Below are 12,308 nucleotides of genomic sequence, written 5' to 3'. Positions count from 1 at the left end.
AATACATATAGAAAGCTAACAATAATGAGTTTGCTACAAAAAAGCCTGGTATTGAATCTGTAGCCTATAACAGTAACTGCAAACTTTTACTAACATATTTTGTAACAGAAAGCAATGTGATCGGCTAGCCTAATCTGTGCAAGAGAATATTAGTTTTTTCTCTTTCTCAAATTAGGTGCGTCTTTTCGGTTGGCTTCCACTATTTGTAAAGTGTTTTGATAGTATTTCTTGTTTCTGGCACTATGTAGGTAATCGGTGCTCAGCTTAACTCCACGTTCAGCCACATCTTTTGTGACATTGATGGAACCAACAGCTTTCTAGTGAGACTCTGATTCAGACCAATTCTCTACTGGTAAAAGAAGAAAATCATCATTTATCTCTAAAACAGAAAAAAAAACCGAGAGTCCTTTGTGATAAAATCTGTCAGTTTTGATTCCAGATTGATTTCTGATGGAAACGTGGTTTTCCGTAGCCAGTGCCAACCCGATCTGCTGGTGTAAAAACAGGATCTTTAGGTTTTACGCGTATAAGTTCATCAGCCATCTGATGTTTTTCCTCTTCCTGAAATTCAGAGCTGAACAGTGCGAGTGGTACCATCTCAGCAGAGAGATACCAAAAGTGATGTTTGAAGCTACATTCAACAGCATCTGATATTAACTTATGCACTGCTTCATATCTGAGAAAGTTCTTGTACATAGTCAAACAGTTCCAAGGAGCATCTACAGCAACTCATTTTACCTCATTACAAGGATAAGATTTTGCATTGCTTAAGTGTTACAATTCGAAAAGCACAGCCTTGGCTCTATAGAGTCTATACTAAATTATGGAAAACGACATTCAAATTTCATGCATCCTACATTCAGAAGACACCAAATAAGCATTGACGATATTTTGCGACTGAGATCTTCTCAGCCATTGCTTTCCAATGATGTATTACACATGCAAATACCACCTGTGCTCTTCGAGTAAATAGTATTCAAAAATTGGGTCACGCATGAGTGATTTTGAGGACCACTTTCTTTCTTTACCCCCAAATTGGGGTAAGCACATGAATTTTTTGCAATTTTTCTTCATAAGTAAAGAAACGATAAAAGAGGTAACCTTTTTTCAAGATTTCATTATAATAAAACAATTATATACTAAGAAAGTAATTTGGTTTTGAAGTTAGTTAATAACTTTTATATTAATTGTTCCGCTTCATTGACCACAAAAGTAGCCATTTTATATTGGCTTTAACTTCGTCAAACCTTAACCATTTTCCAAAAAAATTAGTTCTCTGGAATCAGCACGAAAAGTTCTTCCTGCATATTAAATTTGTGCAAAATCTGAGATGTTGGGTTAAAATTTCCATTTTTTTCCTTGGGACAGTTGACATGGAATGACCCCACTGGAAGGCTACTAGAGAGCAGGCAGTCTTTGGTTTCGTCATCCATGACACGCAGACCTTAGTTCAACTCTCCGTTAGGTGGCTTGAAGATGGAACAGTCATTGATGATGTGGTCTGCGGTCTGTTTCTCGTCACCACATTCACAGAAGGAGGAAGAGGCCATTCCCCATTGGTGCATGGTTGAGCGGAAAAGCCCGACGTCCTGTCCTGGTATAGTGTTAGGCCGATTGGGCGTGTGTCGGCGATGAACGAATAGAGTTTGGCGGCGCTTGACTTCCATGCAGAACTCCATTTAGGCCTATGGTCCGCCCAAGCAGCCGCAGAGACGTCTTGTTCTCAAACCTTTAGTTAGGCTACGTTACGATTCAATCGTTAGGCTACCGGTACGCATTTTTATGGCCGTTCAGTTTAGTTTGTTTTTAGTTCTGACCATCACAACGAAAAATCAGTTTAAAATATGGCACGGTCGTAAACACCTAAAAATTTTATCAATAAGTTATAGAATTTTAAAGAAAAATAAACTCACTAGCCTTTTTTTTCTTTCTAAATTTATAAAAAAAATTATTAAGGTGTTCGACCGTGCCATATTTTAAACTGATTTTTCGTTGTGATGGTCAGAACTAAAAACAAACTAAACTGTTTCTGTTTTTGTTTTATTTTTTTGCTATTTGTTTTTTGGGTTTTGTGGCCGTGCTAACTACTGATATAGCCTACTACATAATTTTTCATTCAGGCACGTTTTAAACCTTTCAAGGTTTTGCCACCTTTTCCCGTTCGTTAACGTGCTGGTAGGTTTATATCGATTTTTGTAGTTAGTATCTTTTTCGTCCCGGACGCGTTAATGACGAAAAATAAAATGATTGATTGATTGATTGAACGGCCACAAAAATGCGTAGCCTAACGATTGAATCGTAACGTAGCCTAACTAAAGGTTTGAGAACAAGACGTCTCTGCGGCTGCTTGGGCGGACCATAAATGGAGTTCTGAATGGAAGTCAAGCGCCACCAAACTCTATTCGTTCATCCCCGACGCCGACACACGCCCAATCGGCCTAACACTATACCAGGACAGGACGTCGGGCTTTTCCGCTCAACCATGCACCAATGGGGAATGGCCTCTTCCTCCTTCTGTGAATGTGGTGCCGAGGAACAGACCGCAGACCACATCATCAATGACTGTTCCATCTTCAAGCCACCTAACGGAGTGGAAGGTCTGTGTGTCATGGATGACGAAACCAAAGACTGGCTGCTCTCTAGCCTTCCAGTGTAGTCCGGGAACATCGTGAATCTGGGGTGGTAAAAGGATAGACACTCGGCCCCAGAGGCTCACACGACGACGACGTCATATTACTGATTGTCCTGCTTTATAATAATAATCGGGTTTTTATTTGCGCCCATTGCGATAACATACAGTAGCCTACACTGCGATCACAGATGCGATACAACAGACAACAGGAAGCAGCGAAGTGACATTTAGTCTTCGAGTCAGCTGTTCCCCTTATTTTGGCTTGCCATTAAGTGTCGTTACCGAGACACAGCCGCGTTCTTTCGAACGCCGCGCAGACGTTCTCGGCTATCTGGTATCATGCACGGTATAACGTCCGCGTTTTGTCGCTTCTACCTTTTTCTAGATCTCTGCTATGTTTGTCATATACTGTTTTTTCGTTGTGATGTTCAAAAAAACACGCCTCTTGGAAGTATCGAACTCATATCCTTGTGAATAAGAATCAGACGCAAACCGCATGCGCCACGGAATCACTTGGTGAAAACAGTTGAATTTAGTTATATATCCATCTTTTTTCAGCAACAGCGCGCATGCGCACTAAAAGCGACGTAAAGACTAGAAAAAAGGCATGGAACGGCTGTATTTACGGCGCCGTAAACGCAGCCACCAAACTCTATTGTAAAGTTGAAAAGCTAAACTGAAAAATGTTAATAAATCAATGTTGTTAGCTCACAGCAAGACTGAAAAACACAAACAAAACTACAGTGCTGCTAAGTCTCATGTGAAAATCAATACCTTTTTAACACAAAATTTAGCCACGCAGTCAGATCAAATTGCCAAAGCAGAAGCATTGCTTGCTGGTTATTTTTCTGAGCATCATGTACCATTCACTCACATTAATCATCTTGTTGATGTTTATAGGAAAGCATTTCCTGATAGTGCGATGTGAGCGAAAGTGAATTTTCCTTGGGTATTTTTTTTCTTACTGTAATACCAAAACTTAACAATTTTTGTTGCATCTTGCTGTAATAGCCTACTTGTATAATCTAATTTAGTAACCAACCTTGCCTCAATTAACTCAGTTAACTAACCAACCTCATTATTACTCGAAGATCAAAGCCAGACATTGTGACGTAAACTTGAACTAAATTGCGCGTGATTAGTGTAGAAGTACCTGTACTCTCATCGATTCTTAGCGAAGAATTCACCTTTGTTACGCTGATTCAATGTCATCAATCGTTAAAGCAACGTAAATATCGAAAGTTTTCCTTCTTGAATGGAAGCTAAGGGATACAGTATTCACATTTTCTAGATGTGCGCTAGAATGCGCTGGAAAATATATTATTGCAACAATTGTTCATTCGGATGCAACCTAGTTTGTACCTTGAAAAGATCGAGAGAAAAAATTAAAAAAAGCGAAAGTCGCTGATCGCAGCTTCCACAAACATTTTAAAATTTTCCCCCTGAAAAGATCGAGAGAAAGATAGCACAAAGCCGAAATCGCTGATTGCAGTTTCCGCAAACATTTTTCCGCAGTTTCCGCTAACCCTAACCATAGACTAATATGCTCTAACCTTAACTGATCGCAGTTTCCGCAAACATTTTCCCGTAGTTTTCGCTAACCCTTACCCTAACTCTAGTCTCTTACCATAGAGTAATCTATGCTCTAACCCTAACTCTCGCTGATCGCAGTTTCTGCTTACCCTAACAATCGAGTAATCTATGCTCTCTAACCCTCGCTGATCGCAGTTTCTGCAAACATTTTTCCGCAGTTTCCGCTAACCTTTACCCTAAGCATAGAGTAATCTATGCTCTAACCCTAACCCTATTTTTCGCAGCAGACAAAATAAAAAGTTTCTCTCTCTCTCTCTCTCTCGCTGATCGCAGTTCCCGCAAATATTTTTCCGCAGTTTCCACTAACCCTAACCCTCGAGTTTGTTTGCGGAAACTCCAATCAGCGAGTTCGGCTTTGTGCTATTAAACTGCGATCAGCGACTTCGGCTTTTTTTAATTTTTTCTCTCGATCTTTTCAGGGTACGAACTGATGGTACGAACTGTTCAGGGTACGCACTAGGTTGCACCTGTTTGTGCTATGCAATTGACGATTCGTATCGCTAGTTCCTGTGTTATTTCTCGGCGGACAAATATGACTGATCTAGATGGTACTTTCCGAATTTCGAGGCCTGAGTCTACATTATAAAGCTTGGCGATATACAATGGCAGATAGACGCAAACAAACATCAACGCTGACAAACAAACATCAGCATTTTGAATGTAAGCAATCGGTCGGCTAGAAAGTTTGCCCCCCCCGGCAATTTTCAAACCCGGCACCTATGTAAATCATACTTATAAACCATAACATTGACCCAGTGCTACATAGCACACTTTAAACCTTTGAGTTTTATCACCTTTTCCTGCTCATTGACATGTTTATGTACCGTACTGTACCATTTATTGCAACTTGGCATTACTTCTTTTTGTCCCGGTACTTTTTGTAATTACAAAAAACAAAATGAATGCATTAAGGGAAGGTGTCTTACAAAATTTGTGGTGCTTTTATGCTTGCTGTAGACAGTGCATTTATTTCAATTGTACGAATAGTTTTACTGAATTAGCCTATCATTTAATGTGCACCGTGCAGTCTTGAGTAATAACACTAATTGAAAATACTTTAGGTGTCTATGTTAAGTAATAAGTAAGTCCAGTCTATTTTGTGCTAGTGTAAATTAAAAATATGAACACTACGAGAGCATTTGCGGTCGTTGACTTCATATCAAGAGGTGAAGTTGATCTTGTCCTAGAAAAATGGATATATATTTCATGAGAATGAAGTTTTGAAATGTTATTGGCCTGAGCTTCCCGGCCACAAGGTTTGCCAGTTATGTCTACAAAATTCAGATATTAATCGAAATTGGAAAAAGTATCATGTACGAATTATGTACAAAACAGGTAAACATTAATAATACCGTACTCAATTTATAATATCCATTAAGTTACACATAAATAAAAGTTGAAAACAATCACAGGTAGGACCTTGCCAGTAGAAGTACCCAATGGCTGACAGTATATCATATATATATATATAATTATGGTGACATAACTTTGTATTAGTTGGATTAGATAGTTGGAATTTACTTGCCTTATGATTTTCTCTTACCAATTTATGTTGCTAAGTGTTAAGTTTCATTCAATATGTAATATGTTTTCCAATATATAGAGTTTTGTGCAACAAAGTTTATGCTTGCTCTGTTGTTTCTGTTGCAGCACGACTGCTTGTGTTAGTTAGCTGTCAATTTTTTGGTGTGTAATTTCCATTTAACCGCTTTAGCAGATTGTTATTATTCCATAGAGAAATAAAACAAAGTAACCTCAGCGGGTTTAACATGATGTATTACATACACAAATATAACATAATTAAAAATAAACTCTAACGTTTTCGACACGTACGTGTGTCATCAGGAATTACATATCTGCAATATACATGACATCTTATTCTCCAGGGTATTGTTTTTACTAAGCTTGATCGCTGTTATGGGAAGATGACCTGTTAATATTTTGCAACAGACGATTTGGCCAAAGCACTGTTAAAGTTACAACTTGCTGAAAATACTTCTGATTTGACTTCAACAGCAGCTAGTGAAGAAGTAAATGATAGTAGACAACCTAAATCGAAAAGAAGAAAGCGGTATAACAATGCATTCATTTTTCCCTGATATTTGTTCATTTCATTTTGATTTTAACTGTTCAAAACCAATTTTACCCTTAACTTATTTATAATACATGGGTGCATGCCAGTACTTCGTATTATAGTAACTTATTGCATTGAAGTCACGGTTACACTAATGTGGCAGTTGTATATATAACGTTTTTGTAACATTGTTGTATAAATTGTATGTAATGTAAGTACATTTTGGCTTGTTACATTAGGGTGTACGGTTTTTTACAACCTATAGTGAAACCATTGTTTTTTGTCGGGAAATAAGTAGTTATGACCACATGTGAAATATTTTTTCTCAACTCCATGGTTTCGAGGTCCCAACTGCCACTTTTCTACATTTAAACAAACCTTATCTACAGTGTGTAACAAAAAAATAAACGCATCTCTTGATTTTCATTAACTGATATTTTTTTTGCTTCAGCTTCAAAGGCACCAAACCCAATATGTTAGCAAGTGCAACAATAACTTCTGTCCATTTTTTATTATTACAAGGACATGAGTACTGAGCACACAAAAAGGTAGATACATTTTTGGTACACACTGTATGAAACCATCAACACTACTACAATGTCCAATGTACTCCTTTGATGCTTGTCTACACCAAAATTTTGAAATATCAGTCAGAAAACAAACATTTTAAACACTACCATAACACAAAAAGCACATAATCACATCAAAAACGAACAACAAGATTGAAATTTATTGCAGCAACATTCAGGGCTGTGGAGCCAAGCATTTTCTCTGGAGCCTTTTTTTAAATGTCTGTGGAGCCGGAGCTACAAAAATCTTATCTGCTCCAGCTTCAGGGTTGGGTAGCCTAATCTTGATTAGCTTAAAATCAAGTAGTAATACTGATAAACTGATGACATGAAGCTGCAAAATTACTACTTTAGTGTGCTTGCCCCTTTAAACAGAATTTTATATACAGGGTGTCTCACAAAACTTTTAACCCGTATAACCTTGCATAACTTTGTCAATTTTAATGCTTTTTTCATTCTTTTTCAGATTTAACTAAATTAGCCCATAACAAATTTAGATCTGCAAGGATGAAGTACACCAAGGAAGAGAAAATTTTCTGTGTGACTTTGTATTTGGAGTCAAAATCGTACAAAAAAGTGCAGTCAAAATTCAGGCAAAAGTATGACTTCAACAAATTTCCATCAAAACCACTCGTTTTTTATTGGGTCAAAAGTTTCAAGCTACTGGATCACTTCACAACAACCAGACAATGCCTACAACACCAAAAAATGGGAGAAAAAAGACAGCTAGGACTCCAGAGAACATTGCTACAGTTAGGGACTCCGTTGGGAGAAGTCCAAAGAAATCGATCCGTAAACGAGCCCAAATGCTTGGTCTGACCTGGTCCTCTGTACAGAGGATTCTGAAGGAAGATTTGAAACTCTATCCATACAGGATCCAGATAAAGCATAAACTTACTGATGCAGACAAGGCTAAGCGAGTTACCATGTGCCAGTGGTTCATGGACATCGTCGAAGAGGACCCTGACTTCCTTGACAACCTCTGGTTCTCTGACGAGGCTCATTTCACCCTGTATGGGTATGTCAACAGTAAAAACAATGTGTTCTGGGGCACCTCTCCTCCTGATGAAGTGCTACAGAGGCCCCTGCACTCAGTCAGATGCACTGCCTGGGTTGCAATTTCAAAACATGGCATCATTGGCCCAATCTGGTTCGAAGATGAAAATGAGAACGCAGTCACCGTCAACAAGGAGCGTTACCTTGTGGTCCTCCAGCAGTTCTGGACCGCTCTGGGGCGTAGAAACAGAGCCAGAGGAAGAAGCCCGTTCCTAAGAGCAGAGCAATGGTTCCAGCAAGATGGTGCCACCCCCCACACTGCTAATGTCACCCTGGCGTGGTTGGATGAGAAGTTCCCAGACCGCCTAATCAGCCGCCGCAGAGACCCTGAGTGGTCCCCCATTCCCCGGACCTCAACCCCCCTGACTTCTATCTGAAGGACAATGTGTACCAGGATAATCCTCAGACCATCCCTGAACTAAAACAAGCCATCACCCAAAAGATCAGGGCCATCCCAAAGGAAGAATGTGTTCGGGTCATTGACAACTTCGCTCGCCGTGCTCAAATATGCCTCCAGCGCAACGGTGACCATCTGGAGCATGTTTTATGAACTGCTGTATTACTACTGTGGATGTAGTATTACATTGTAGGCATGTTGTTTTTCAGAATTGTTAACATCTCAGCTTTCCATTTCAGTTTAGTTTTTGTAACTGTGTTGATTGGTTCATGAAATAAAGCTATTTGAATGGGTTACTAAACCGTTGTGTCCTACTGTGGTAAATGCCATAAACAATAAACATACTTAATGGAGCCGGCGCTGAAGCAATTTTTTAAAAATTTGCAGCTCCCGAGCTATTGCATGAATGCTTGATGGCTTAAAATGTTTGTTTTCTGACTGATATTTCAAAGTTTTGGTGTAGACAAGCATCAAAGGAGTACATTGGACATTGTAGTAGTGTTGATGGTTTCATACAGTGTGTACCAAAAATGTATCTACCTTTTTGTGTGCTCAGTATTATACTCATGTCCTTGTAATAATAAAAAAATGGACAGAAGTTATTGTTGCACTTGCTAACATATTGGGTTTGGTGCCTTTGAAGCTGAAGCAAAAAAAAATATCAGTTAATGAAAATCAAGAGATGCGTTTATTTTTTTGTTACACACTGTAGATAAGGTTTGTTTAAATGTAGAAAAGTGGCAGTTGGGACCTCGAAACCATGGAGTTGAGAAAAAATATTTCACATGTGGTCATAACTACTTATTTCCCGACAAAAAAAAAATTGGTTTCGTTGGAAAATTTGAAAAAAAGTTTAGAAACCGTACACCCTATTGTTACATTGTACCTGACAGCACCGCGATGCAAATAATAAGCTAATCTTTAAAGATACCGTACACCCATGCATTAGTATGCAAAATATGTTGATGTTGACAAGATATCAATATGTAATGTACTAATAAGCAAGGACAAGCATGACATCTAGCTGAAGTAACCGTTTTTAAATTACGAATGCAGGAATAGCTGGTTGCCTTTGAGGATTGCATCTACAGATGAAAGCGACTCACTGGAGTCAGAAAATACCATTACTGTAAGTAAACAAATACTTTAATCACTTATTATTTATGATAATCCCAAACTTTGACGATTTTAAGTGTTGTTTTATGGGAAATTGAGCGGTTTCTAAAAGTGGTATGATTTTAAAAAAGATTTTGCAATCTCATTTTTATGGTTAAAAGCACAGATTAAGGTGTTCAATCAGAACTTTTCGAACGTTGCCTAAATATGCTGTCATCATCCAGGATTTTGTCATCATCCAGGATCCATCATCCATATCACTAAATATATTTTGTTAATGTTCACTTTGACAGTAACTAAATCTTCCACAGGTTTCTACTCATGTACGAGCAGCTGAGGTTGCTACAACCTTGCAGCAACTGCCGCAAGTTCCGAATTTTCCACAAGCTTCCTCTGTGGGGGCACCACAGCATTCAAGTCCACAGCGCGAACAATCAATCCTTGATTTTCACTTGGATGACAATCTGTTAAATGTTGCAATCGACACTATGCCTGAAGTAACCAAGAACATATCTCGTGACGAATTTGTTACGCTGCAGAGTGAAGGTTTGCACATGGTTAAATTAAAATCTTGAAACTTGTTCGATTAACTTTGCTCAACAATTGTTCAGCTGCATCGGTTTGGTGATATAGTTTTAGTTATAATTCTTCACTTCGTCTATTTATGTTTAGGGAACGTTCAAATATTACGTAACGCTTTTTTTCCGAATTTTTGACCCCCCCCCTCCCCCATGTAACGCCAACGTAACGCATTTTTTAATCCCCCCCTCCCCCATGTAACGCTTTTTCACTACGAATTCAGCACAAAAAACTACCATTCCGTACTCGAAAGCGTTACGTAACGTTTTGCTTGAACCCCCTCCCCCCCGATGTGACGCTAACGTAACGCTTTGCATAAACCCCCCCCTCCCCCTCGAAGGCGTTACGTAATATTTGAACGTTCCCTTACTCTTTTTTTATCCTTCGTAACTCCCATCTTTATTCAAGAGCAGCACGTTTTGAAAATTCAGTTTCTCTAATTTGGGAAGATCTGTTGAGTCTCTCACTTGAGCGCCTCTACAAGAGCATTGTTCTTAATTGGCAGTATTATTTACCACTCGCTTTTCTTGTTTGGCAGCTGCTTAAATCACAACTGCCCTAGCGTCGGAGCTATTCTTTCTGTATTGTCAAAGCAAAGCATCTTTGCTAACACCAAATCATGTTAAAGCAACTATTTATTTTTCACGCAGTTTGACGAATTCGAATTGCTCAACTGGAAATTAAGGGAATTATAAATTCTGTCAATGAAAAATTGGATATAATAATGAAAAACGAAAGAAGTGCTCCAGCTCAACAAATAGAGGAACCCCCTTCGGAAATTCCATCTTTTCCCATCAACAGCCTGGAGGATTTTGATAAGCTTGAACTCAACATGGGAAACAGCACTGTTCAAAATAAATTGGTAATTATTATTTTTTTACTGTTAACATGGCTGTGCAATCGGTATCACAACTCCGATTCTCCTCATAGAATAGACATACAAGAAATACTGGTTATTTTCACCCTCTTTAAAACAGTTTTGCAATGTCGGTACTGCTGCAAATTTCTTGAAACTTTCAACCAGCATTGATTGCAGCAAAACAACGATTTGTTTGGAAATGGTCAAAATTATACATTTCCCAAAGTTTTTGACACTTTGACAATGGATAATTTTAAAATTCCTCGCAATGTAGAGCATTCCTCAATTTTATATAGGGGTCGGAGTCAGTGCAATTTTTAAAACTCCGACTCCTTTGGCTAAACAATAAACATTGTTACGGCTCTGACTCCACGGCCCTGACTGTTAACAATGAAATTTAACAGCTTGCGGTATGAGTGCGCTCTACTTTTATTCTATGGAATATAACCGTAAAGTCTAAATTTTATATAATAAATGTTGTTTTGCAGATTTATTATTTTAGTCGGTATTTTTCGACGGACTACAAAAAGAGCGTAAAGCAAATTCTTTCTGGAGTATTTACGGATACGCTTATGACGAAGTTTAATTGGATGGGTCAACGCGGTTCCAAGCGCCCAATTAAAGATTGCAAACTTATTTTTGTAATTTATGGTATGTAGCCTAAACTTTAGATTTTGCACGTATACCCTGCTTAATGAACGTATGTTGCTTGCAATCTATTTTTAATATATTTGAGCCGTAAAGAATTCTGTATATCTATTGCTAGACTATTGCTTTTGTGACTAAGCACTAACTCTTTTTTGCTTACAGCATCAGTTCGAACATACAGTTACACAAAAGACACAACCATGGGCGATGTTAAAGCTGTTGTGCAAGAATTCCTCAAATCAGCTGAAAAGAGAATAAGAAGACAGTCAGTCGCAAGGACATCTTCATCCAGCACGGTTCGCCCAACTGATGATGTGTGAAACAGCTGTACTGTCTTCAGTTATATCTGTATTTTTTGGCATGTGCGATTTTGGTACTAAATAAATTGCCATAGTAAACACGGGTTTGATGTGTAAAAACACAGGTTTGATGTCATGTAAAAACTAGGGTTTGATGTGTAAGACACGGGTTAGAAGTCGTGTAAAAACACTGGTTAGATGTCGTGTATAACACGGGTTAGATGTCGTGTAAAAACACGGGTTAGAGATGTCGTGTAAAACACGGGTTAGATGTCGTGTAAAAACACGGGTTAGATGTCGTGTAAAACACGGGTTAGAAGTCGTGTAAAAACACGGGTTGCCTTTGTGCAAACACCCGTGTAAAACACGGGTTTAGAAGTCGTGTAAAACACGGGTTTAGAAGTTGTGTAAAACACGGGTTTAGAAGTCGTGTAAAACACGGGTTTAGAAGTCGTGTAAAACACGGGTTAGATGTCGTGTAAAACA

At 38.5% G+C, this 12,308-nt stretch overlaps 1 protein-coding gene across 3 annotated transcripts; it reads left to right on the top strand.

The window, feature by feature from the left end:
* The first annotated feature begins 5,404 nt into the window (after positions 1-5,404).
* On the top strand, positions 5,405-11,911 carry LOC145780687 (uncharacterized). 3 transcript variants are annotated; one of them, XM_082592319.1, is made up of 7 exons: positions 5,405-5,560; positions 6,176-6,296; positions 9,378-9,450; positions 9,749-9,983; positions 10,667-10,878; positions 11,364-11,526; positions 11,686-11,911. In XM_082592319.1, the coding sequence occupies exons 1-5, from the start codon at positions 5,548-5,550 to the stop codon at positions 10,669-10,671; spliced, it is 447 nt and encodes a 148-aa protein (XP_082448445.1). In that variant the 5' UTR covers positions 5,405-5,547; the 3' UTR covers positions 10,672-10,878; positions 11,364-11,526; positions 11,686-11,911. The 3 variants fall into 3 exon arrangements, with proteins under 3 accessions (XP_082448445.1, XP_082448439.1, XP_082448435.1); XM_082592313.1 differs by lacking the exon at positions 10,667-10,878; XM_082592309.1 differs by lacking the exons at positions 5,405-5,560; positions 6,176-6,296; positions 9,378-9,450; positions 9,749-9,983 and having other exon boundaries at positions 10,673-10,878; positions 11,686-11,910.
* Positions 11,912-12,308: the final 397 nt, after the last annotated feature.

Source organism: Aplidium turbinatum, chromosome 1 (assembly GCF_918807975.1).
Source record: "Aplidium turbinatum chromosome 1, kaAplTurb1.1, whole genome shotgun sequence".
NCBI lineage: Eukaryota > Metazoa > Chordata > Ascidiacea > Aplousobranchia > Polyclinidae > Aplidium > Aplidium turbinatum.
Note: the sequence above shows the minus strand (reverse complement) of the source record. Positions and strands in the feature narration are given on the sequence as shown.